The sequence below is a fragment of the Vidua macroura genome, chromosome 1 (genome assembly GCF_024509145.1).
Source record: "Vidua macroura isolate BioBank_ID:100142 chromosome 1, ASM2450914v1, whole genome shotgun sequence".
Classification (NCBI taxonomy): Eukaryota; Metazoa; Chordata; class Aves; order Passeriformes; family Viduidae; genus Vidua; species Vidua macroura.
This window is the reverse complement of record NC_071571.1, coordinates 130,653,502-130,681,236: the sequence shown is the minus strand read 5'-3', so window position 1 is coordinate 130,681,236 and position 27,735 is coordinate 130,653,502. Positions and strand designations below refer to the sequence as shown.

General features: G+C 37.8%; 1 protein-coding gene across 1 annotated transcript in view; it reads left to right on the top strand.

Annotated features, from left to right (window-relative positions):
* The window catches only part of VIRMA (vir like m6A methyltransferase associated), a 29,339-nt gene extending 1,774 nt beyond the window's left edge, over nt 1-27,565 (top strand). The window contains exons 2-24 of the mRNA XM_053976431.1: nt 2,058-2,173; nt 2,413-2,499; nt 2,895-2,943; nt 3,412-3,580; nt 4,475-4,597; nt 5,427-5,729; nt 6,427-7,579; nt 8,639-9,130; nt 9,887-10,041; nt 12,739-12,821; nt 13,269-13,362; nt 13,499-14,043; nt 14,610-14,845; nt 15,600-15,852; nt 17,264-17,481; nt 18,666-18,798; nt 19,387-19,536; nt 21,206-21,366; nt 21,623-21,719; nt 22,636-22,802; nt 22,962-23,293; nt 24,138-24,281; nt 24,738-27,565. Of these exons, the coding sequence (XP_053832406.1) occupies nt 2,058-2,173; nt 2,413-2,499; nt 2,895-2,943; nt 3,412-3,580; nt 4,475-4,597; nt 5,427-5,729; nt 6,427-7,579; nt 8,639-9,130; nt 9,887-10,041; nt 12,739-12,821; nt 13,269-13,362; nt 13,499-14,043; nt 14,610-14,845; nt 15,600-15,852; nt 17,264-17,481; nt 18,666-18,798; nt 19,387-19,536; nt 21,206-21,366; nt 21,623-21,719; nt 22,636-22,802; nt 22,962-23,293; nt 24,138-24,281; nt 24,738-24,895 (5,418 nt within the window). The 3' untranslated portion in view covers nt 24,896-27,565. The remainder of the gene's footprint in view (nt 1-2,057; nt 2,174-2,412; nt 2,500-2,894; nt 2,944-3,411; nt 3,581-4,474; nt 4,598-5,426; nt 5,730-6,426; nt 7,580-8,638; nt 9,131-9,886; nt 10,042-12,738; nt 12,822-13,268; nt 13,363-13,498; nt 14,044-14,609; nt 14,846-15,599; nt 15,853-17,263; nt 17,482-18,665; nt 18,799-19,386; nt 19,537-21,205; nt 21,367-21,622; nt 21,720-22,635; nt 22,803-22,961; nt 23,294-24,137; nt 24,282-24,737) is intronic.
* The last annotated feature ends 170 nt before the right edge of the window (nt 27,566-27,735 follow it).

The following is a 27,735-nucleotide window of genomic DNA, read 5'->3' as shown; positions in this document are numbered from 1 at the left end:
CAGTGGCAGATCGTGCAAATATTCCACTTTGAGGCTGTTGGGATCCTGAGCATCTTTGAAACTGCTGGTATTGCAGCAGATTTGTCTGGGGCTGAGCTCGATGAGGAGTTCAGGGAGGAGGAATGGGACTGTTATGGGAAAAGTGATTGTGTACTGTAACATGAGAAAGACGTTTCAAAATCATAGAATAACTGGACTGCATTCATGGATAGGCATTAGGGAAAGAAAATGGAGTATTTTGAGCTCATGCTACAATGAAATGCAATTGAAAAGTTATTCTGGAGTCTTGTAGCTGTCTGGATCAGCTAGGCCCAAATGTGTTTTTAATTCCAGTATTTAAAACAATGTTAGGTGGGGAGTGCTACCCAGTGCCATTCTCCTGGGTAGAAACAGTAGCCACTCTTATTCCTCTCCAGGGCCCTATGTTCTCTTGTTGAACATTTTAATCTTTTAAAATCATTTCCTGTCACTTTCATTCTTACCAGTGACACTGTCCAAACCTGAACCTTAAGTATTTTATATGTTTCTTGAAAGCCTTCTTTATGTTACACTAATTCTTTGGCTTTGAGGATTATGAATGTTGCACTGGAACTTACAGTTCTTGGAAAGTACTGCTGTGTTTTTGAATAAAATTATTTATTTGGCTTAGCTGTGCAGTTTAGCTGCTATTGAGTAGTTCTGATGTAGGATATTTTTTAATGTTTTGTAGGAGAAGTGGGTTAAATTCACTTGCCATTTTGGTTATGTTGGTGCATAGCTGTCAGGGCATAATCCAGTATCATTTAAAGAGGAATTTGTCTTTATTTGGGTGGTGCTTCTGGGGATGAAGCTCCCCAGAGCAGCCCTTCCTCCAGAAATCTGAGCCTCCTGCGTGACTCAGATGTTTTGTAGAGGCACAAGTGAGCTCCTGCAACCCTCCATGCAGGCTGCACTTGCCCTGTTCCTGCGTCTGTGCTCCCTGTCCTTGCAGGATTCCTTTGGTTCCACCAGCCAGCTTCTAACACATCATCCACAGGCCAAGCTCTCGTATTGTGTGCTAAAAATGTCCGCATTGGTTTTTTAGAAGACAGTTAACACATGCCCAAAATCATATCTTAAAAGCTGTTTTTCAAACTCCACTTGGTCTGTTTCATTGCTTACTAGCTTTCTAAAAATTTTAGTGCTTGCTTTCTGCTGGTTTCATTTGCTTTCTGATTGTAGTGAAAGAGATACATTTCGACTGCAGATCAACTTGTTTTTTAATTTTAATTTTTTAGTTGTGTTAATAGACAGGTCAGTGGCTTGGGGTTTTTTTCCTATCAGTCTGCAAATTCAGCTTGCTAATTGGAAATGTGATTCTGAGTTTCTTTTAAGAAAAGTCTTTATATGCTTACAATTGAACATAAATTTATATATGTCTACTGTTTTATGAGTATATATACAATAAAAATTATGGATAAATGTAGTAAGATCTAATGCAGTAAATTTAGTGAGAGAAGATGTCCAGCATTAATTATTTAGTAGCTGCTACATGGAAAGTCACTGGAAGTTTGATAACTTCCTAGTTTGCTCAAACATCTTTTTGGAGGGTGTAAGAATTCTTTATACTTGATGTTTCTTTGTGGTAAACAGAAATGATATTTGCTAAAGGTTTTCAGGTGTTGCAAAAGTGGAAAAATAAACATAATACAGAATTTTTGTACAGATCTAGCAAAACTGACTTACAGTATCATTATAATTTTTAATATTATGTTTGAAATAAAAAAATTGTTGATGTTTAGAATTACACCATACATATTGTTGGGAAAAAACAACCTGTTACTGTTTAAAAGGTTCTTGCAAATAAATGTAGTAAATTAAGTAAATAAACCAGTAATACTTTCTATGAAAAAAATAGAGTTAAATATGTGAAAAGGACCGAGATTGTATTAAAAACTCTGGTTTTCTGTGTAACAGTGTTTAGCATTTTACAGAATTTAATTTTATTATTAAGACTACAACATGTTCTCTTAGTAGAGGATACATTATGTTGTTTGTGTTTTATGTTTCCTGGACTTTGCTTCCTCTTTGTTTTGTAGCAAAGTACCAATATTGATGTGGTTCGTTTTCCATGCGTGGTTTACATAAATGAAGTCCGAGTCATTCCTCCAGGAGTGAGAGCTCACACAAGTTTGCCTGACAACAGGGCTTATGGGTAGGTGAAAGATACCAGGTATCAGATTGAAGAAAACTTTCCTCTTACTTTTTTCTTGAACTTCCATCTCTCAGTAGACCTTCCTACATAAAAATGTAAAATGTATTTGTGTGTTTGCCAAACTTGTAATTATTTTGGGGCATTCCTTAAATAGTATAATTTTGTGGTTTTTTTCTCCTTGGTAGTCCTGCTTACTCTGATAAGGAACTCATCTAATTTTACTTTCATTCTGTTTCTAGAGAGACATCCCCTCATTCATTTCAACTGGACTTGTTTTTCAACAATGTCAGCAAACCAAGTGCCCCTGTTTTTGATCGGCTGGGAAGGTAAGTTCGTCCAAGATTAGTGTGTGACTTCATTATCTACCTTTTCTTCCTGAAAATTTTTATAGTGCAGAGAATATGCAATAGAAAATCCTGTATCTCCCATGACTTTCATGTTTGGTTTGGATTTTGCTAGTTTATGTTCTTATTCTTTTCCTCTGATCTCTGTGGAAGGACTGAGATTTATGCTTAAAGTAAGAAAAATTGCTGTTATTTTTAAATTTACAGAGCCCATATATATTAATACCAAGAATTCTGTAGAAAGAAGTGATTTTTCTTTCTTGTATGTATTTGTTCAGTGTTTTATTGTTGGCTTGTGTGATTAGTATTGCTGTGTTTTATTTCTGTAAACATGCTGTATATTAATGAAAAATGACTTCGTATCTTTCATTTAACAGCCTTGAATATGATGAAAACACTTCAATTATTTTCAGGCCCAATGCAAAGGTAATGCAATGCGATTTAAACCTCTTCTTTCCCTGCATATCTCTCATTTAGGTGTAAATATGGTTTCATGTGGTGTGTTAACATGATGTAAAGTGTATTTTGTTTCAAACCTTATCCTAAAACCTGTCTGTAGTTTAGATACTCTTTACTTTAGAGTCTTCTTGTGGTTTTGATATTGTCATTTGTTGGATTTTTATTCATTAATAGGCTGTAGTAGATTAGGGATCTATCTAGTCAATGTATATACTGCAAGGAATTTAATGCTTTTAGAGAAAGGTTATTTGTTGCTATGATCGATGTGTTTAATGTTTTCTTGGTTTTCAAAATGTGGGATAAAGAGGTGTTTTAATGTTGTATTTTTCTTTTGGCTTTTATGCAGATACTGATAAAGTGATGCTACAGTAACTGATTTAAAGTTGTTTTTAAGTGCTTTTCTTTTCTTTTTTTTTTTTTTTTTAAAACCAACAGGTCAACACAGATGGATTGGTTCTTAGAGGGTGGTACAACTGTCTGACTTTGGCAATATATGGCTCAGTTGACAGGGTAATAACTCATGAGAGAGAGTCACCTCCTCCACCACCCCCTCCGCCTCCACCTCCCCAGCAACAGCCTGGATTGAAAAGGAATCCAAAACATGGTGAGTCTTGGGAGAAGACAGATTTTTTTTCTTTTACAAATCAGTGTTACAGTATCCCATCTGAAAAACAAATCCCCAATTCTTCCACATTTTAGATTACAGTGGCTTTCATTTTTCTTTATTGTGTCTTGAGTTTCATATTTTCTTCTAGATTTATATTGAATGGTTTTAAGTAGGGTCTCATCCAGTGCTTTTATGAGAGTGGTTTATTTCATGTGTTGCTAGTTACTTTGGATGGTAAAAATGCAGTTTAACTTGTGTGAACTCATTACAATGTAGATGATTGGAATATTAAAGTTGTTAGAATAATATTAAAATCATAAGAAGATTTCACAGTTGTAGTTAACTTTGCTTATCTGACTTGTGTAAAATACATTACAGAAGAGTGCTCTGCACTGGTTTTAGAACAGACATGAATAGAATCCATGGTCAAGTGTCTGCTTCAATTTTGGTTGTAGATTTAAAATTAGAACTATTGTTCAATGTATGGCTAGAAGACTACAAAAATTGAATACTGTGTGCAGTAAAAAACAGTTGTAAACCATAAAAACCAATTGAGTAAAATGTGAACTTTTTTTTAAAATCAATTCAAATATTATTGATGGAGTTACAATATGAGTAGCGTCAAAACCAAAATTGGCAATTACTCATGGAAGTTTTAAACAATTATTACATAAAAAAATCAATACTGTTAATAAGCTCGTTTATTGATGTAGTTTTTGTTTACATCAAAAATGACTTTAGAAAGTTGACTCATGTAATGCAGAATATAGATAAAATAAAAGCTGGGTAATGGTGTTCCCCAGTCAAAAGTAGCACCAAAACCCCAAAATTTTCTGCTTTTATTCCTGTGGTTTCATTAAATGCAAGTTTTTATTTTCCCGATAAATATAGTTGATGGAGAGAAAGAAGACCAATTCAATGGCAGTCCTCCAAGACCACAACCCAGGGGACCAAGGACACCTCCAGGCCCTCCTCCTCCTGATGATGATGAGGATGAACCTATGCCAGTGTCAGGTAGTATGAGAAGAGACTGTGTTTTATTTGCTGCACGTCACTGCTTAGAGGAGGCAGAATTCTCTGTTGCTGTCCAGTGTGAAGTTTCTTGTCTGCTCTTACTTCTGCTGGACAGATTCAGTTTTAGGAAAGGGATTTGGGAAAAAAAAGGTTTTGGGTTTGTTCATTTGCATAATTTTTAAGGATAGTATATTGAGAATATTGGCTGTTAACCAATACACTGTTGAAAATGCTGCTCATGTTTTATATAAGTGTTTTGTTGACTCTGGTATCCATTGTCCTTCTGCATTATTCTGCAGCATCTGCCAAGTTACCCAGTCTCTGTATTGGTTAGCAGTGCCAAGAACTCTACATACTCATAGTCTTGCTGAACTCTAAGTGATTGTGTTCAGTCAAATCATGAGAAGATTTTCAAGATGCTTTTTTTTGCATCTCTAGTGTATATGATGCAGAAACCTAAAACATATATGCTGTCATTAAAGACAATAAAATATTTCTATAAATACATAAGCAAAAAAAAAAAAAGAGGACTGAGGAGAATCTCTTCTCTTGAATGCAGGGGGATACATGGTGACAAAGGATATGTAAAAGACTGAGGTAGTTAATGACTTCTTTGCCTCAGTCTTTAGTAGGAAAATCAGTTATTCTTCGGGTACCCTGGGCTGGAAGACAGACACAGGGAGCCAAATACACCCTCAGTAATCAAGGAGAGAATGGTCAGGCCAAGTGTATGGGGCCAGATGGGATCTACTCATGTGGCCAGTCCTGTTTAATATCTTTGGATTTCAGAAAAGTGCTCTTATTTCTGAAACTTTGTTTCTGGTTTTAGTGGTTGGGGAAAAAGAAGATGATGTGGACCATAGGGAGGATTACTTTGAGCCGATTTCTCCTGATCGAACGTCCATTCATCAAGAAAGCCAGTATTCTGATGATGGAGAAGTAGAGGAAGATCAACCAGAAGAAGGGGATGATGATGATGATGTGGATGTTGAGGAGGAGGAGGATGAGGATGACGACGACGATGATGATGATGATGGTCATACAGTAGAGAGTCTTGCTGATGAGGAAGAAGAGGAGGAGGAGGAAGATGATGAAGATGAAGAAGAGGGTGAAGAGGAAGAAGAAGGTGATGGTAAGTTGTAGAATTTTGAAAAAGAATTGAGGTTTCTGAAATTTTGATCGCAGTACCTTCATGATGAGTATGTGCAGAAGGAACTGAGTATTTTTCCCTTGGTTATTGCAACATTGCCTTATTTGTGGTCCTGACATCTCTCAAGAGCAGTATCTTGCTGTGGAATATTTATTCCTTTATTGTAAAACTTTCTATAAATAGAGGAAAATAGATACAGTTCTATAGGTGAGAATGAACATTCAGTCTTGTTATGTTTTGTTTAAAAATGTAGGGAAACGGTAAAAGATTATTTCTTAAGTAAAAAACAAGTGAAACTGTATATATAATACAGTTAGTTGTCATCTTGTATTAAAGGTCCCACCCATGTCTGTGCAAATATTTCAGGCTAGAAGTTTTATTGTAGGTGCAATCACAGGAAGAAAATTGGACAATATAGTTGTAGTAATGTATTCTAGTTAAATTTCTTGCTTTATACATTCTTTTAAATTACTCCATTATTACATAAAAAAACCCTATCAGATGGGGCTTTCACTCATATCTTGAAAGAGAAGGCATTTTGTGTGTTAGTGTGTGATTGTTCTTTAGCTAGTAATATTTGTGTAAAATGAATCACTACTTTGTATTTGGAAGATATTCTCTGCAGTTATGAACTGGTTTATTCATAACTGATTTGGTAACTTAAAGTGTCTCTTTGTAGGAGATGACGGCTATGAGCAGATTTCAAGTGATGAAGATGTAATTGCTGATCTAGAACGTGAAACATTTAAGTATCCAAGCTTTGATATTGAATATACTCCTGAGGATCTGGCATCTGTGCCTCCTGTGACGTATGAACCTTTTGAAAAGGAGCTTGGACCACTATTATACTTCAGCTGCCCTTACAAGACTGTATTTGAAAATGAAGTTGCTAAAATAAAGGACCAAGACCCAGAAAAAGAAAATTCAGGGGCAGCAGAAGGCTCAGTTAAATTAACTGAACTGTTGGAATTATATCAAGAGGAAAGGGGTGCAAAGTGGGTCACAGCATTGGAAGAAATTCCAAGTTTAATAGTTAAAGAACTGAGCTACCTGCTGGTGAAAGACACAAAGCAAGACTATATTACCCAGCTAGTAGACTGGACCCTGCAAGCTTTAAACCTTCAGGTGGCTCTCAAACAGCCCATTGCTTTGAATGTTCGACAACTCAAAGCTGGGACAAAATTGGTATCTTCGTTAGCAGAATGTGGGACTCAAGGAATAACGGCACTCTTGCAGGCAGGAGTTATTAATGTGTTGTTTGAACTGTTGTTTGCAGATCATGTATCATCGTCCCTTAAACTTAATGCTTTTAAAGCTTTGGATAGTGTCATTAGTATGACTGAGGGAATGGAAATGTTCCTAAGAGGTGGCACAGATGTACATGAAAAAAGTGGTTATCAGAAACTCCTGGAACTCATACTGTTAGATCAGACTGTGCGAGTTGTTACAGCTGGTTCTGCAATTCTCCAGAAATGTCACTTCTACGAGATTCTGTCAGACATTAAAAAGGTGGTGGATCAGTTAGCAGAGAACACTCCTCCTCTTCCTAATCACACAGAGCCAGAACAGGACCAGGACTTGGCAGGACTTGAAAGAACCAACCAAGAATATGAAAATGATGTGGAGGCTCCTATGGATATGGATCATCTTTTGGAATCTTCTAATATAAGTGAAGGAGAGATGGAAAAACTTGTTAGTCTTCTTGAAGAGATCTTCCATTTGATGGAAACTGCTCCTCATACAATGATTCAGCCCCCTGTGAAATCTTTCCCAACCATGGCACGCATTACAGGCCCTCCAGAAAGGGATGATCCTTATCCTGTCCTGTTTAGGTACAGCAGTTGCAAATTCAATTTCTAGAGTGTGTTTCCTCCAGCTTGATAGAGATATTTCAGGGTGACTTTGTTGAATAACACATTGCTAGATATTTCACTTAATTCTTTTTTGGAAGATTCTAGATAGTGGATATGAAGTCTGAGAGAGTTTGATAAGTTAATGTACCTGTTATTTTGCTGGCTTTTGATCAACCTAGAATACACCTAGCCAGAAGTTAACATCCTTATTACTCCTTATTAATCTCCTTATTACTGGTAATGTGCTTGCCCTTCAGTTGATTCATAGATGCTGACCAGTTATGCTAAGTGCTGTCCAGTTTGAAAATGGTTATAAATCTAGAGTGTTTCATTTGTCATCTTGGTGCACAGCTATGTGTATGGATAAAATAGGTCTGGAATTCCTCAGTCTGGATGTCGAGGTGGCAAGATGCAAACTGGCCTCAGATTCATGAAGAGGTCATGCAATTCTGTCACTGTGCTCACTTTCACAGCACAGGCAGAGGAGCTGAGCCCTGCCTGCCTTCAGCCAGTTAAAACATCTCATGGATTCTTACTCTGTTAGCAAGTTTCTGTCTAGAATGTGTTTCTCTAAATGCTGACAGAATTTTTTGGTGTCAGTGGTGTAGGTCATGGCTGAATATAAGCGTCTGTGTGCAATGAGTCTTAAAAAATTGCCTGCTAGATATGCTGTAATGATTGATTTCCTAGCACATTTAAAACATTAAATCTGGCATTGATGATGATTCAGATGCAGCAAATTTAATAAAATATAGTGTCCTGTTTTGTGTGTAGATATGGTTGAGGTTTTTTTATTGTTTGGGTTTTTTTATAGAGATCAGAATTTTAGGACTTATTTCTTGTAAATAATATAGCAATTATGTTTTGTAAGATTTAAATTTTGTGCTACTTCATAATTAGTTATTATTTCTTGTAGTCCACAGTGCAGTAAGTACTGAAGCTAGGAGGTATGTAGTTTTATATGAAGTGTTGACAATTATTTGTAGCACTGGTGATTATTTTCCTGATTTTGGTTTTTTTTTTTTTTTTTTCCTTCAGATATCTTCATAGTCACCATTTCTTGGAATGCATTACTTTGCTACTGTCTCTTCCAGTGACAGGTGCACATCCAGGTGTGCTTCAGGCTATCCGAGATATATTGCGTTTCCTGGCACAGTCACAGAAGGGTCTTCTTTTCTTTATTTCTGAGCATGAGGCAACAAACTTGTTGGTTAGAGCACTTTGTCAGTTTTCTGATCCAGATCAAGAGGAAGGTCTGCAGTCAGATGGTGCCAACGAGGATACTTTTGCCCTGTGGCTGCTCCATTCAACACAGACATTACAGTGCATTTCGGAATTGTTCTGCCACTTCCAGCGGTGCACAGCCAGCGAGGAGACTGACCACTCAGATCTGCTGGGAACACTTCACAACCTTTACTTGATCACCTTTAACCCTGTAGGAAGATCTGCTGTGGCTCATGTATTCAGTCTGGAAAAAAATCTCCAAAGTCTTATTACTTTAATGGAGTACTATTCCAAAGAAGCTTTAGGGTAATGTATGCATTTATGTATTTCCTTTAGTTTTTAAATTTTAAAAGTATCTATATTTTATAAATAATTCAGTAAATCTAAAATAATTTTCTTTTAGATCTTGATGTTTTTATTTAAAGCCAAAACAACTTGTAAGTAGAAGCATGTAATACAAAATCAGGCCTGACATTTGTAATCAAGTACTTAATACCCCAAATCTGTGTAGGTCATCAACAAAGTTCTTGTGATATATGTGGGGCAAACTTTTGATAATGTGAAAAAATCAGTAAGTAAGCAGTTTTTATTCAAATATATAATGTTGCCTGTGAAACAAGCAAAAGGTTTGACTGGGTATGGAGAGTACTGCACACTACTCTGGGATGGGAATCTCTCAATTCTTCAAGTTCTTGTAGGTGTTAAATACAGTCATTGTTTTCTCTGGACAGGCAGTTGTACTACTTCAGGGAGCAGTGATTTTAAAATGATTTATGAAAAGATGAAGTTACATAAAAATAAACTGCATGCCACTTGACTGGATCTCATGGTTTGTTGATACTGAAATGAATATGAATGTGTATAATGTGGCAGAAAGTGTTCACTTGTCAAAAAATATAGGAGGAAATTGTTTGGGTTTCTTCCACTTATAATTATATGGGGCAATCCTTTTTAAAAGTAAAAGTTCTGTAGGTAGATTTTTAGGGGTCAAAAAATGAAAATCTAACAGATATCCAGTTGTGTTAGCTGAGATCTAAAGAAAATCTTTATTTGTTGTTTCAGAGACTCAAAGTCTAAGAAGTCAGTTGCTTATAATTATGCCTGCATCCTTGTTTTGCTGGTGGTACAATCTTCCAGTGATGTCCAAATGCTGGAACAGCACTCAGCACCTCTGCTGAAGCTTTGTAAAGCAGATGAAAATAACACCAAGTTGCAAGGTACAGTATGTGTAATTATCAACTGAATTGTTTGAATGTATAGAATAAATCTTCTTTATGTGAATAATTGGTGCTTCACAGTTGTCTGGCTTGGATAATGAAATTACTTTTCCAGTTGCATCTGATTAGTTGAGTCACTGAGATAATGAAATTACTTTTCCAGTTGCATCTGATTAGTTGAGTCACTGAGATAATGCACACTTTTTTTCTGTTAATGAGAGTTAAATAGGAAATATGTATAGTTGTCTTGGTTTGAAAAGACAGGTGTCTGCTAAGGAAGGCAGGAGCCTCCCCTGAAATGGAAAATGTAAACCCCCTCCCTCTGAATTGTTACAATTTTGAAATTAAGGAGCTCTCAGGCAAATATAGGGGAATAGGATTAACAGTTAGGGAAGAAAATTTTAGAAATAATACAATAAACAATGCACTACTACAAAACAACACAGACAGAGTCAGAATATGACCTGACATGCTGTAGGTCACGGTGTTGGTAGCAATCTGATTAAATGGTGGCTGCAGTCCTCCTGCAGTGACAGGTGTGGTTCTATTGGAACAGTGATTCTGTAGAAGGGTGTAGTCTTTCTCTAAAGATCCTGTGGTGGTGTAGATGGACCTGGTCTTCCTCTGGGAATCTAGTGGGAAAGGGCTGCTCCTCTGGGAATCCAGTGGAGAAGGCTGCCCTGGTGTCCCAAAATCTCAGATTATATCCAGGTAGGAATACTTTGCTCCTCCCCCTGGGTGGAGCATCTCACAATGGGATGATGTAATTTTATCAGTCATACAGTGACACTGCATCAGTGGTCCATTAACAGAAGATATTTCCCAGAGGGAGGATTGATTTGTGGAAGAGATAAAGAAAACTGCCCAATTAACAGAATATAACTGCCATACCTCTAATAGATGGCAAATAGAATACACACTTATCTTGCAATCCAGGACAATAGTTAATTTTTTTTTCAAGTAAAATAGCTACCATGAATTTTGAATAATTACAGGAAGTTTGAAATTATTCAAACTGTGTTGATAATAGGAGAGCAAATTTCTGTAGAACTGGACTAACAAGTCAGTGAGCTCAGTCTTATTTTTGTTTGCTACTGCTGTGGTTTAACCCCCACTAGACACTGAGTACCACACCACTGTTGCTCACCCCACCACCCACCCAAAGTGGGATGAGGAGGAGAATCAGGGAAAAACAAGTAAAACTCATGGACTGAGATAAAAAGTTAAATAATTGAAAAAAAATAACATATAATAATACTAATGATAACAACAGTAATAATTGTAATAAAAAGGAGAGGAGAGATAAAACCCAAGAAAACAAGTGATGCACAGTGCAATTGCCGACCTGCTGATCAATGCCCAGCCCCTCCCCAAGCAGTGATCATCCCCTCAGCCGTTCCCTTCCAGGCAACTCTCCCAGTTTTCTTACTGAACATGACATCCCATGGTACAGTATATCCCTTTGGACAGTTTGGGTCTGTTCTCCTGGCTGTGCTCCCTCCCAGCTTCTTGTGTAGCTCCTCATTCGCAGAGCATGAGACACTGGAAAGTCCTTGATTTAGGGTAAGCACTGCTTAGCAACAACCTCAGCATCAGTGTGTTATCAATGTTATTCTCATGCTAAATCCAAAACACATCACTGAACAGCAACTAGGAGGAAAACAAGCTCTATCCCATCTGGAACCAGGACAGTGATGTAGTCTGACAGAATCTTTACTACTAAATAATCGTGGGACTGTTCTAAGGCATCTAGGCCAGCTGACATGGAATAGTCCATATTACCCTGTTACTACATCTTTTGATATCCAAGCTGTGTCTTGGTGTCTTCCCAGCTTGTGTTGACTTACAGGTCAGGCCTTGGACACTCAGAAAAATCCTGCTGGAGACTATTCTGACACCTGAACAATGAAACTCTGATGTCCAAAGTTGTGCTCTGCACTGGTTAACCGACTCACGTAGACAATAATTTCTTCCAAAGCTTAAATGCACTGAAAGAAATCAGAATTCTTCAAAGTTTTAGTTTAAATCTCTCCTCTGTCGTGCTCTTATTTTTGCTCCTCACCTGATCATCAGACCGCTTTATGAGAAGCGGGGCTAGTTTATTAAACCAAATTGTGAAATCAGTCTGAGTCATCAATTCGTATCTACTTGATCTTCATGTTCTTTTAAATATTTTTAGGAACAATGTGTTTTAAATCTTTAAATCTCTTATCCCAGGAACCTGGGACTTTCAGGTTATTCTAGACTAAGAGAGAGACTGATAATCTGTAAGGATTTGTAGCATGAGTGGAGTGCAGGGCAGAGATTGGCTCTATTTGGGTACTTAATAGAAGTTTTGTACTTAGTTTGTAGTAACCTATTCTGTACATTAAGGGGAATGTGTTTTGGTTCTTTTCTTTAGCTGACAGTGCCCCTTAGTGTCTTTTGTAAAAAATTATTTGATAACAGGTAATGCAGATAACGAGATGAAAATTACCTTCAGATTGACTTGAGCCAAATTTTGTCAGTGTGCATAATATATATTGCCTGTCCCAAGTTCTATTTTTATTGATGCTTTTCAGTTGGCTACAGCTGCCCTATGTTCCCCACAAATTTCACACTTGTCTTTAGTGCCTATTTTGTAAGTACATTTTGATTGAAAAAGGTTTTATGATCATAAATTCACTGACTTAAGTCTTTTTTTTTTTTTTTTCACAGAGCTCAGCAAGTGGCTTGAACCTTTGAAAAATCTTAGATTTGAAATAAACTGTATTCCAAATCTTATTGAATATATCAAGCAGGTCAGTAAAATATAGGTAGATACTATCTTTTATTTATGTTGTATAAGCTTAGACCTTTTGTAGTCTGATATTTTGTCTTAGATATGCACTAACATATTTTAAAATACATACTGTTATCCAAAAGAGATGTTTCTATTAATGCTTATGATCTAGGCTGGGTCTTGCATTGTTATATTTATAGAAACAAAATCTAAGGTAAATATATGATACAAAGATCTAATTATTTAAATCTTTTAGCTTCCTGTAAATCACACTGCATATGTTGATGCCTTTTTTTGTTTCTGCCTTATGACTACTTACCAAAAGGTGAAATAATTAAACTTAAATTTTGTGACATACTTACACTAACTAAATACAGAATTTGAATACTAATCAAGCAATATACTCAAGAAGTCCTTCCTTGTAATACGGGCTCATTCCTTTTTTCTTTTTCTTTTCCCCTAAAAGAATATTGACAGTTTGATGACTCCGGATGGAGTTGGTCTTCCTACTGCACTTCGTGTTCTTTGTCATATTGCATGTCCACCACCTCTGGTAGAAGGTATGGCTCGTGTATTTGTACAGGTTAAAGTACAAATCTTAGTTTTCTGAGTCTTCTACTTAAATCTGGCTAAAGTGTAACTGTGATTGCCCAGGAGAAATTAGAAATACAGAAATGTTATTTCTTTTCTGTACAGGTCAACAGAAAGACCTTAAATGGAATCTTGCAGTTATTCAGCTCTTCTCTTCCGAGGGAATGGACACCTTCATCCGGGTGTTGCAGAAGCTGAACAGCATCCTTATTCAGCCTTGGCGACTCCATGTCAACATGGGCACCACGCTGCACAGAGTTACTACTATATCTATGGCCCGCTGTACACTCACTCTCCTTAAAACAATGCTGACAGAACTCCTGAGAGGTGGATCCTTTGAATTCAAGGACATGCGTGTTCCTGCAGCACTTGTTTCTTTACACATGCTCCTCTGCTCTATTCCTCTCTCAGGCCGCTTAGATAGTGATGAGCAAAAAATCCAGAATGACATTGTTGATGTCTTACTGACTTTTACTCAAGGTGTTAATGAAAAACTTACCATTTCTGAGGAAACTTTGGCGAACAATACTTGGTCTTTAATGCTGAAGGAAGTTCTCTCATCAATTTTGAGAATTCCTGAAGGCTTTTTCTCTGGACTTATACTGCTTTCAGAGTTGTTGCCTCTTCCACTGCCCATGCAGACTACTCAGGTATAACTGAGATGTATTTAGTTTTTAAAGAATTTTTATTGTTTATATATAACCTTTTTTCCATTTTTGTAGTGATAGAAAGAACAGATATGTGAAAGGATGAACTAAAGTTGTTGTAAAGCATTTGTGCTCATGCAGATTCTTTGTAGATAAGTATTTTTCAGCAGAAGCAAAATTGGTATTATTTGGAGCATTTTTCTTAAGCTAGCAGTCATATGTTGTTCTTTTGTCCTTTCTAAGATTGTCTAGACTCCTGTTCTGTTACTTACATGATTATCTCTGAATGTTTTAATTTAACTCTGAATGCTGAACTTGGTATATTAAGGCTCTTCTTTCTTTTGTCATGGATCTTGAATTTGTGATCTTTAATAAGTAGGCATAAAAGGTGTGTGACAATCCATGCTCCTGAAGGAATACCTAATTTGCTGGCTCATGCCCTGTCATTTGGTGACCATAAAAATGGCATTCCATATTTTTTATGAGGACAGTAGTCATACTTTGTTTATAATTCAGGTTTTATCATAAAAATTGACAGGAAGAATCCTCCTGCCCTTCTGTTCCTGCAGGTAATTGAAGCCCACGATATTGCAGTGGCACTCAACACCAGGAAGCTGTGGAGTATGCACCTCCATGTGCAGGCCAAGCTGATACAAGAGATCGTTCGATCTTTCTCCGGCTCGTCCTGCCAGCCCATTCAGCATATGTTGAGGCGGATTTGTGTTCAGTTGTGTGACTTGGCTTCACCTACTGCTCTTCTCATCATGAGGACAGTATTGGATCTAATTGTAGAAGACCTGCAAAGGTATTTTTTGTTTTCTCTTACAAAGATTTTGTTAATGAACTGTTAAATTCACCTTGCTTCTGCACAGTAGATTTAGCAGGAGGAACATACTTTTGGAAATATTATTATTTCCAAATACTTTTGGAAACATTATGGGCTGAATGATTTCTCATTCCAGTGCTATATGCTGTGTCCTGATAATGCTTAAGGTTACCAGAGAACCAGCTCATACCTCTAAGTTTTGATGTAGACAGTTTCATGTTGTATGTTTATGGTAAGTATTTTAGGAAGATTTTCTTCAGGTTGGCCTTGCAAAGCCTCATCTCACCTATACAGTGCTTTTAAGGACCTGTATGACATAAATGAGAAGAGTAGGCCAGTAAAGTTTGCTGTACTGGGATTACATGTGTATAGATGTTTGTAAACTAGTGGAAGTTGAATGATACAGGTTCAGAGGGTTGTGAAACTGAGTGCTCTTTCTTTAAAACATAATTATCCACTTAGATACTGTTTACATAACAGCATATTTATCTTATACAGTTAGATGCCCTACAGTATATTACATGCACAGTAGATTAATTAATGATGTGACCAGAAGTTCTTTAGTGAAAGTTGAGCAGTTGTCAAAAAGTAAATGGAACTGTAAGTTTAAATATGCAAACTTGGTGGATTTTTTTCTAAAATGCAGAATTATATGACTCCTGTGATGGTTGTTTTTATAGTTTCTTAGATCACTTTAAACCAGTTTTTTCACAATGCACTGATAACCTTTCAGCAACACAGAAGATAAAGAGAAGCAGTACACTGGACAGACCACTCGACTGCTTGCTTTATTGGATGCCCTGGCTTCACATAAAGCTTGTAAATTGGCTATTTTGCATCTTATCAATGGAACTACTAAAGGAGATGAAAAGTATGGAGAGGTTTTCCAGGAGCTCTTGGCTTTGATGCGATCAGCTGGGGACAATGTCACTCATCAACAGTGTGCTGAATATGTAACTTCCCTTTTGCAGTCCCTCTGTGATCAGGTATTTGCTATATTTAATGTATGTGTGTTGATTATTGATGCTGCCTTCTTGTTCTTGAACGTAAATACTTTCCATTTTATGACGTCTTCTGCATTATGTGTTCTGGTAGCTCATTAGAGACAAACTGGATGGCACAAAGATTTCCTGTCCATCAGCTGAGAGAGGGATACCATTTCTCCATGTGGGCTACTGACAAAACTTGAGTTGTCACTGTTCACGTCTTACCTAGTTAAATAAATATGTATCTCTTAGTGATCTAACTGAAACCTCTTGAAAATGTATTCCAAATATAAAGATATGTATGCTATTCTGGTACTGTAAAACTCCTCCATTAAAAAAAAGCAGAAGTTACTAGAGCAAGGTAAGAAATGCTAGTTGAAAGTTGATTCGTAGACTGGCCCTGTAGTTTCTCATTAATGTGTGCGCAGATTTGCATGCCATTATTTGTCTCACTAGTGCATGCATTTATTTGATCTAGTGCTTACCCAGTTACACAAAAGACATTTGGATGTTGTTGGTCAGTAGAGATAATCAGCCATTTCCATATAAACAAGATCTCTCTCTCCATACAGACACATTGGGAAAATCAATCTTGTTTTATTTTATGTAAAATATGGAAGTGACAGAAGGTCACCACTTCATATGTTGTGTCTGCAGCCTCTTAATTTTCACAGACCCACAGAATCAAGGAATATCTCAAATTGGAGGGGACCCATAAGGATCATTAAGTCCAACTTCCTGCCCTTCACAGGAATATCTAAAACTAAACCATGACTATGAGTGTTATCCAGACACTCTGAACTCTGACAGGCTTGGTGCCTAATCACTTCCTTGGTGCCCAAATCACTAACCCTATTCCAGGGACCGACCAACCTCTCAGTGAAGAGCCTTTTCCTGATGTCCAACCTGAACGTGCCTTGGTGCAGCTTCATTCCATTTCCCTGTGTCCTGTTGCTGGTGACCAGTGGGAGGAGAGCACCTGCCCCTCTGCTGCTCCCCTTAAGGCACTTATAGATTGTTGTGAGGTCACCCCTCAACCTTCTCTTCTCCAGGCTGAACCAGCCAAAGAACTTCAGCCTCTTTGACCAGTGTTTTGAGATTGACTACCTAGGCAGGAAACTCTGTATGTTCTCCAATGACTATTTGGCTTTTATTTTAGCTCCGCTATGATATTTCAGAAGTTGAAGCTTTTATGTTTTAGAAATAAATAATGGTTTGTAACCCTTAACAGGACTGAACAAAAAGGATACTCTAGATTACTATTTTGCTGGTCAGTAATAACTGAAATACTGGAATAAGATGATAAAGGGATAGTGAAAGAATCCAGTGCTTCTGACTTCATGTATGGTTTATATTTACTGCAGGCATACAGAATGAATTTTTACTATATGTATAATAATAATTCTTTTAGGATATTGCACTTATTTTACCAAGTTCATCAGAAGGCTCTGTGTCTGAATTAGAGCAGCTTTCCAACTCCTTACCAAGCAAAGAGCTGATGCCCTTAATTTGTGACTGTCTGATGGAAACTTTAACGAATTCTGAGAGCAGTTACAGTTGTCTGCTGACATGCATCCGAACAATGATGTTCCTTACAGAGCATGACTATGGCTTCTACCACTTGAAGAGGTATGGTATTTTATGATATCACTGACAACTTAAAATTGTTTAAAAACTGTAGTGTGAAATAATTTTCTACATGTTTAGTAGAGAATGTTGAGGATAAGGCATCTAAGCTTTTGTTTCTCTTGGGGGCTTCAGTGTTTTACTCAGTATTTTGGTCTTTCTTCACTCTCTGAATAATTTCTGCAGTATGCATACAGGAGCACTTAGTTTCAAAAAGGAGACAAAAGCATTGGAAACAGGTTTGTACACTCTGTTTCCCCACTCCAAGGCTGGAGGATTAGAATGAGATACAGTGGTCTTGTTCTTTCCCTTTTGAGACAGTCAAAGGGCTCTCATCTGGAACATTGGAGAACTGCCTGTAATTCCTCTATTTTTAGGAAATTCAGTTTGCACTTCCCTGAGTCTTCTGACCTCCAGACAGTTAAGGCTTTAGAAATGAGTTGTTTTTTTCCAAACTATTTTTGTTCACTCACTTTGAACAGAATATATGTGTGTATTGGACAATATTGTGTTGTTTTGACATTCGATTCTTTGTCCTATATTTAGACCTGTTTCTGTTTGCTGAAGTTGAAGTGCAGAGGCAAAAAGATGAGGTTTGCAGAGAGAAAAAGGAGCATTGTCAATATAAAGTTGTTCAAAGCACTTAAAGTCGTGCTGTTGAATGCAAGAAGCCATACAACCACCAGTGAAAAATTAGCAAGTTACAGATGCTGTTCTTGCTGTGATCCCATGTGTCCAGCTGTCAGCTTCAGTGCACAGCCTTGCTATTTCTGTTCATGTTTCCTTTACAGTTTGTTTTCTGCAGTTAGGCATCATGGGATGGAGTGAAATTGTAGCTGCAGGCATGATCCTGCTTCATACATACGGTCCTTGTGCAAGCACATATTTCTGTACTTCAGTCCCTTTTCCACCAAAGCTGAAACTGTAATTTCTTGAATGTTTTGGAGGTAGTATATATAGCTGTATATGTGCACTCTGAAATATCTACAGACAGTACTGGTGAAAACAGGAGTCTAGTACAGAGAAAATAATGAAGCTCCAGCTTTGTAATCAAGGTTGAACTTGATAATTGTAAAATTTGCCAGGTTTATTTTGCATATATGCCATTTTCTTATAACCAGTTATGGTGGAATGGTTACAATTTATGTACTAATAAAGTATTTTCTCTCTTTTTATTTTTAAAACAGCTCTCTAAGAAAACACAGCAATGCTCTGTACACTGTATTAAAGCGAGTAATAACTAGTTTCAGCAAAGACACAGGTGAACTGGCCTCTTCATTTTTGGATTTTATGCGACAGATTCTAAACTCTGATACACTGGTAAGTGAATATGTATTGAATGCTTAAATTCAGCTGTATTTCTCTGAAATCTGCAGTGTGAGACATGTTCAGGAGCAATTATTTCAGAAAGCAGTTGATTCTGCAGATTGCTGGGTAAGGCTTTTCCATCAATAATGTTAGTACCATCTTTAGTTTTTAATGAAATCTGTGAAAGCTGGGCAAGGATGTATGTTTAGTAAGAGGGTTTTTCAGTAGGAAGAAAGGCATATGGGTTCATACTGATTTCCTAAGTGAATAGTATGCTGTGGTGTCCCAGTTTTAGATTCACAGCATCCTGTTAGAGAGCTGCTGTATTGATGTGTACTATAGAAAGGACTATAAAATATTTGTTAATTCTGTGATACAGACCTCATCTTGTATAGGAAAGGGTTGCATTTGTCTTGATGCAGTATATAAACTTGCTTGTTGAAGTGTACTTTGTTAAAATAATTTACATCATATGTTTTTAAATCAAGAGAACTCATTTTGCTAGATTTGCTCTAATGTGTGTTTGAATTCAAAGGGGTTTGCAGTCCAGAAGTACTGAACATTTATGAGTACTTATTCCTCAACTGTCAAATATTTTAGGGGTGTGGAGATGATGGAAGCCTTATGGAAACAGATGGATCCCATTCAGGCAGAACGCTGGGTCTTACCACTGCAGAGTTAAAACATCTACTGCAGAACAAAGAAGAAACCCCAGAAAGCCTGCTTCTTGATCTGGAGAAGCATGTTATGGTAAAAGAATTCAAATAATCAAGTGGATGTTGCAGTTTTCCAGTAGCACATGCTATGAGCCCAGGCAGTTAACGGTGTCATGGAAGGCAGCACATGCCTACAAGCAAAGGGTGTAGGGTAGTGGTGAAGGAGATTGTTAATGTAATAAACAACAGGAGCCTCAGCTTAGCAGTGGCTCAGTGTTACTGGTGACTGGTAAGTGGAATTAATACTGGAGGCTGGATATTGTTGGATGTTTTCATCAGAGGCCTGAACATGGATACCTTTTCAGTGAATTTGTGGATACCAGTAGGATGGGGGAGTGACTAATCTGACATACAGCAAAGCCTCAATCCAGAGAGACCTCAATAAATGCTTTAGGATTGATTTAGCAGAAAGTTTGTGTGGTTCATTAGGAAAAATGCGAAGGTCTGCAGTGAAAGCAGGATAATCCCATCCCTTGTTGCAGGCTGGGCTGACAAGGACCAGGTGATTGTGTTGGTTGATAGGTTAAATGTGGGCCAACAGTGAAGGGTCACTAGAAACAGGTGAGTGAGTGTGTTCTCAGCCATCCTGGAAGGAGCATGGTCAGCACACCCAGGGGCCTTGTTGTCTCCCACCACAGGATGCTGCTGAGCTCTCATGTGGAGTGTTGTGTTTACCTGTGACCAGCTTTGCCCTCTCACTAGTTCTAGAGGGAAACGGGAGAGAGTTCTACTGAGGTGGTCAGGGACCTACAGCACATGTGCTAGAGAGAGAGGAGGAAGAAGCTGGGCTTATTTAGCCTGGTGAAGAGGGCTCAGGAACTATTTCAGAGTTTGCCACAGCTGTTTGGGAAGATAGTAACAAAGATGGTGGAATCAAACTTTTGGTAATTCCAGATGATAAATCAAGGGGCAATGCCCCCAGATTGTGGCTTCAGAGGTTCAGGTTGACATTAGGGGGAAAAAAAAAGTTAATCACTGAGAGAGAAGTGAAGCACTGAACAGGTCAGTGGGTCTGTGGGCTCTCTGTCACTGGAACTTTTTTAAGACGTGACTGGATAAAGTTATGGCTGACCTGACCTGGCTTTGATGATAGTCCTGCTTCCAGCAGTGATGGTGTGGACTGGACTAGAGGACGTGCAGAATTCAATGCATCTAACTTTTCTGTGACTATAATTGCAAACTTAACTCTGATATTCAAATCTGATTCTATGTAACTGATGGCAGCCATGCAGTAGATGGCTAATTTAAGAGAGTCCGTGAAACAGCTGCTCCACAGCCTATTGATCACAAATGCCTTTCAAGTGCTATATTCCCTCCTGTCCCTTCCCTGGCTGCCTACACCTATTAGCTAAGAGATTAAAAGCCACAATTGTTCTGAATGAGGAACAGCAGACACACAGCATTGGAATGCTTTAACAGAGAGCTTTTTAAATAAAACCTGGGTCAGTGTCTTCCTTGGGACTGTTATAAAAGATATTGCATCAGTTGGGAATGAAACCTAGAATGTGCATGTGGTGACATAATATGTTTAATACCACACCTAGGAGCTTTCTGTTGTTGTTTGTGTACTCAGGTGTCTTAGTTTTACTATTTATGCTAGGTAGACTGTTGTATAGTACCTCCCCCTTTTTTTAATAAATAAGCAAAACATTATTCCTTCTCTGAAGAGGGGAAAAATTCTGACTTGTTCTGTGTTGACATAGGATCGTTCTAAGGAAGATGATGGCCTTGAATCCTTACTGGACAACATTGTTGGAGTAAGGCAGATGTTGGAATCAGCAGGTGATTCTTGTCCACTGAGTGACCAAGATGTTGAGCCTACTCTTTCTGCACCAGACTCTCTTCAGAATTTGTTTAACAACAGGTAAAATGGTTGAGTGTGTCAGCAGTCTACCTGTGATTTATTTGAGAAAATGGAGTAATTTATACATATGTAAATTAAGTACATTAAAAACAGGATGTAGCACTGTTGTCACTGCTTCCTATGAGTCCCAATGTATTTAATGTCATGTGTCAAGGGCAGGGCAGTGATGTTCACCCCAGGTCCCTGTGGTGCTGTGTACGCTTGCAGTTGGTTGTGGTTCATAACCAAACAGGCCTTTGGCATTGTTTTGTTGTAGGACCACATACGTGTTGGCAGATGTGATGGATGACCAGCTGAAGTCCATGTGGTTCTCACCCTTTCAGGCTGAAGAAATAGACACTGACCTGGATATGGTAAAAGGCTTCATTAATGTATCTGAAGTGGATTTAAAAATGTGGGTTAATCTGAACTAGTAGCATCAGAAATTCATGTGGCCAAATGGTTTGTTTTCCTGAGCTCACCTTTCTAACTTTACCCAGATAGAGGTTGGCATTTGTTAAAAGGGTTATCAAATGCCTTCAGATTGACTTGGAAGCTGCTACAAAATTGGGATCTTTTGCAGTGCCGTAGGGGAACAGTTGCTGTGTCAGTCCCAAACTGCTTTTGCACTGCTGTTGAAGCTTTTCATCAGTTTGGATTAAATGTAGAAAAAAATGTGATTTAGTTTCTTCTCCTTGCTTGTTTTCTGTCATTGCATTAATATCCGCAAGAGCCTGATAGCTTCACTTTTTTTTATTTAAATATTTGTTCTGATGTGACAAAAGTGAGAAACAAAAATTAAACTACCTGCACAAAAGCTTTTCACAATTTCTGAAACTTATAATCTAAACTTTAAAGTGAATAGTGAAAAATACAGTAGCATTCCTGTTTTTTTAGGTCTAAGGAATTGGCAATGTCTTAATTTCTTGTGTGAGAAATAATCACTTTTCTGTTGACTTCATTGAATTAATTCTTTTTTAGTTTTACTCTTTGAATTTACGTGCAAAGATAGTTATGTTTTAATTTCTTAAGCAAAACCAAAACTATATAAAAGTGACATTATTAATATAGAGCTGTATCTTAAGCAAGGGAATTGTCCCACTGTGGGTCATTAAGTGACAAGACAGATGTTCATATTTCAGAACTATGCCCTTCACTCCTTTTGTGTTCAGATCTGTCAAAATAATTTTGCTGCAGGTCTGCTGCATTTTTTGTTTTGTTACTGCTGCTCTTTTTTTCTTTTTTGGAGGTGCTAGTAGTGATTGTTTTGATTAAACTCTCTCTTTGAAGGTAAAAGTTGACTTAATTGAACTGTCAGAGAAGGGCTGCAGTGACTTTGACTTGCAAGCTGAATTGGAGAGGTCATTTTTGTCAGAACCATCATCTCCTGGACGCACAAAAACCACAAAAGGGTTCAAGCTCGGCAAGCACAAGCATGAGACCTTCATAACTTCAAGGTAAAATGAGTTTAATGAGTTAACAGAGTCTTCAACATTGATTTGTATGTTGTCAAAATGTCAAATACCTTTCAAATTGCATCTCCAGTATGGAGAATGCCTGACCATCAATGGTAAGAGTGTTATATTAGCTAACTAAATCATGGTTTGTCATGACAGTGGGAAATCTGAATATATAGAGCCTGCAAAGAGAGCTCATGTTGTGCCACCACCCAGAGGAAGAGGAAGGGGAGGATTTGGACAAGGAATTCGACCGCACGATATCTTCCGTCAGAGGAAACAGAACACAAGCAGGCCACCCTCCATGCATGTGGATGATTTTGTTGCTGCAGAGAGCAAAGAAGTGGTTGCTCCAGATGGGATACCACCAGCCAAAAGGCCACCAAAAGTGTCACAGAAGATTTCTTCACGTGGTGGGTTCTCAGGGAATCGTGGAGGACGAGGAGCTTTTCACAGTCAGAACAGGTTCTTTACACCACCTGCTTCAAAAGGTATGTTGGTTCCTGTATTAGAACTGGAGTAGATGCATGCTAAGATTGCTTCAGTAATACTAACCCAATTTCCTAGCAGTTCATCATCCCTGTTGTGAGATCTTCCTGAAGCAGTGTTATTGCAATGAGTTATTTAGCACCAGGAAAGATTGTCTTAAAGGTGAGAACCTCTAAAGCTGTACAATTGAAACAAGGCTGTGAATTCCCATGCTGCCTTTCTGCCTCTCTTTTACAAAAGGAGTCAGCTGATTTAGCAACTCTTGGAGTGCTTCCCTGCCTTTTGTGACACGGTAGTTTCTGAAATCAAGCACCACAGTACATCTCTGGGTTTAAATGAGGCTTTGGAATAAAAGGATAGGAGATCCTGACAAGAATAAGATGCAATTTTCAGTGAACCTGGAGATTGTAACCTACAGAGTGTTAAATTTCTTTCATACATAGACAAGATTGCGTTCCTTTTCCTTCCATCCCATACTTAGGGCAAGTCCTTGCAAAGTAAAACCAGAAAATACTTCTATTCATAAAGTTATAAATACTAGGATTTATTTAATCATAAAATTGGAAAGTATAAGAGTGTGTCTTATGCTAGATAATGTGCTAGATAATGTGAATTCTTTTCAACTTGATTGCCTGATAAATCAATCTGTTCCCCTGATTGTGTGCAGAATAGAGTAACTTGTAGACTTCAAGTGGAATACTGCAGGTATGTTGATACTGAGTATCTTTATTTGAATTGTGTAAATATTATGTTACCACCCTGAGTATTGCAAAGATTGAAATGGAAAACAACCCAAACCCAGCGATGTTTGCTCAACAGTGTGTTGGTTTTTCTCTCCCTATCTAGGAAATTACAGTCGTCGTGAAGGTGCTCGAGGCTCCAGTTGGAGTGCACAGAGTACGCCCAGGGGAACCTACAATGACAGTAGAGGTGGTCAAAGCAATTTTAACAGGGGTCCACTGCCACCACTGAGACCATTAAGTTCAGCAGGTACATGGTATTCATATGGGCATCGAACTATAGAGAATTCCTTGAATTTCATTTTTGCTTTACAAATGAAACCATGCAAGGATGCTGCAGACACCTTGAAATTCAGCAAATGTTTTAAGCATATATGAACAGTTGTCACTGAGACTGTGTCAGATACGTGCTTTCGTACGAACTGCCCTGTAACCTATAAAACTTGCTGAATTGAACACTTGATCGCAGAACCTTAATTTTGCACTCAGACTTTTGTCATTCGATTGTCTTCGTACCTCCATGATAATCATAGCGCAATTAAAGCAGCAATGCTTGCCTAAAAGAAAAGTGAAAATTAAAAGGAGGAAACAGACGCTGTTTGTATCTCATCCTGGTTTTGTTTCTTACGCTTTCACAGCAGCTACTCCGCCTAGGGCTTTTTTTTTTTTTTTTTTTCCAACTGAGTATACTTTTCTTTGCTTTAAGGCTACCGACCGAGTCCTCGCGATCGTGCTTCCAGAGGCCGTGGAGGAATTGGACCGTCTTGGACAAGTGCTAATAGTAGTAGCAGTGGTGGCTCAAGAGGGAAATTTGTTAGTGGAGGCAGTGGAAGAGGTCGTCATGTACGTTCCTTCACACGATAAAATAAGACCAATGGTGGAACAGCTCAACCTTGTGGACTTCTGTGAAGATGACAAAGAAAGCAGCATCACTAACGGACCAATTCAGAGTTTCTGGTATCTGGAGGACACCAAGAGAATATTTTTGTCTGAAGAAAAAGCTTTTGTTTGATACAAGAATTGAAATTTCAATAAAAATCAAGACTTTTTGTGTACAATTGTAAATTTTTTGTTCCTTTTGAAAGAATGTTTCAATTTTTTTGTGGATTTCAGTAGACAATACTCAGTAAAGCACCTCTTTGAGTTAAGACTTGAAGGACTTCTTAAATATTCATTGTGCCAAAAGAAAGGTGCAAGTGTTTTGTGGATGGCTTATTACTGCAAGAAAATTAAAAAATATGTATGTATGGCAATTTTGGGGTTTTTTTGTTCCTCTCAGGTATACCATTAGCTCTTTTTTTCCTTTGTTATTTTGTTAGCCAGTCTGGGGTATTAATGAATGAGGTGTGACTGCCAGCAGGTGAAGTAGCCAATAATTAATCTGTTAAAGTATACAAATGTAAATGTAATTTATTTAGGTTTTATTGTACATCTTGGGAAATGACATTAGAAACTTCTAAGTCCCACACCAGGTAAAATTTGAATAAAATCTGTCACTAACTTCAGGGAGAATAAGTCAACATTCCATCACTTACTTTCCAAGTCCAGCTCATGCATTAGGAGCACAGGAGTTACTTCACTGGAAAGCAGCATATACTTTCAGTTAAAAAGCAAATACTCATACCCTTAGAGTACCTGGAGTTAATTTGTTCCCTGCCTCTCCTCTGCCTAACATAGTTGAGGAGAGGGCAGAGACACAGATATATAACCTGAGCCAACATGTAGTCAGGTAGTGACATTAAACCTGGTCTATAAAGAGATGGAGTTTTGTTTCTGTGATTAGATGGAGATACAGTGCAAAAAGAAAAAGGAGGAATAGGAATTAATAAAGAAATATCATTACTAAATTAAATTCTGAATTTATTTTCATGTTGAATTCAGTGAAGTAAGGTTTTATGTGTTTGCATTCCTTTGGGCTCCATGGGTTTCATAGAATTAACAGATTATCGGTAGCCATTGCATTTTTGGACAGGGTGGGGTAGCCTAAAGGCCACATGCAGTATTTGCAAATGAGCTCCACTGTCAGACTTAAGTTTGATTTTCACTTATGTTTGGTCTGTTGACATTACAGAAGTGCTATAGAGGGGTCTTACTCTACTTAGATACTGCCCACACCGTATTTTAAGTGTTTCTAAAGTATGGTAATATGTTAAATTGAAATTATTTTACCTTTATGCTGCCTGACTAAATTAAGTAGGCTTTTAATTTGATACACAGAAGGTCCCTATTAGCTGTATTTTTCCTGTGTGGAGACTCTGAGGCTGTCCCACTGCTTGAGAGGTGATTGGATAATCTCTGTAAGTTGGAAACGTCCATGAATTGACTGGGTGCACCTACAGGGAACAGTATTGGTTCTTTAAAGGTTTAACCTTATTTAAAATAACATGGATAAATTCGGATTGGAAGCCAAACAATTTTCTGAATGATAAAATAAGAGGGAGATGTAATTTTACTAATAATGACTAAAATGGGTGGAGCTTTCACAGGCATTACTGTTATTAATGCTATTTTTTAAGGAGCACTGCATAAATATTTTTACAGCTGACTCACTCCTTTATACCATTTGTTTAAGGTGGTTTTATTTTTTTAGAAATTTTACTGTTTTCAAAACTAGCAGGGATATAAATAATTTGGCTTCTGTCATGGAATTTGAAATGAAAAGTAAAGTGTCAAGCATGGAATAAATACGTAAATATTCAGTACTGGTTCTTCAGAGTTTAAAATATACAGCATGTCACATTAGTAATTTTCAAACTAGGAGGAAATAAAGGGTTGGTTACATTGGTGTACCAGAGCTGTGTAAATTTAAACTTGAAAAAAGAAGTGTGTGTATATCATGTTTTTTGTTTTGTTATCTTTTTTACTGATGAATTTAGTACTGTGACCCTTCAATACAAAGTGGCTCCTTTCATGGATAAATCCAGCATGAAATAATGCTGTTTAAAACTCAGGTGTTACTTGGTTTGCTTTTTAAAATGGGATTGCTGCCATGAGTAAATAACACTTCAAAGAAGTGTTCAATTTTGCTTTTGATACTCTGGCTAAAAAAAGACATTTCCAAGTTTTGTTTCCTGACTGGAACACCAGGAAGTGGCTAACTTCAGAGACTCCTGTAGCTTACTTGATGAGCAGACCAGTGGGAGGAGGGCAAGTGAGGCAGAAGAGATCTCCAGTGCAGCACAGAGAGACAAAGGCACAGTTTGTGTGTGGCAGAAGGGTGAGACAAGTTGTGTGCGTTTGTTTTTGCTTCCATAATCTTTAGCTGCTGTGCAGTCTGAAATGTGGCTGAGGGCCAGGTGCACATGGAGAGGTGTAGGAGATAAACAAGTTAGCAGCCCAGATCCTGGTCTCTGGTTGTGCCATGTTGGCTTTCAGCCTTTTTTTTTTCCTGCTGAGTAACTCCTCCATCAGGTAAGAGAACATGTCTAGTGGGTGAAGACAGAGGACTGCACGCAACAAATTCCTGCTTGAGTGCCCCATGTCCAGATTGCTCATGTTTAAGCAAATAAAACAGCTCTGTTTTTTGCTCTTCTTGCATGTTCCCACCAGGGCTTTTGTAGTGGCCATAAAAAAACTTGCATTAGGGGTAAGATTCCTGCAGTTGATGGAGAGACTGAATTTTTCCCTTCTTACCCCTTCATTGTCCTATTGTCTGTGCAGGACTGGAGTGTCGTACTCCAGGAATTCTCAAATCTTTGCCAGTA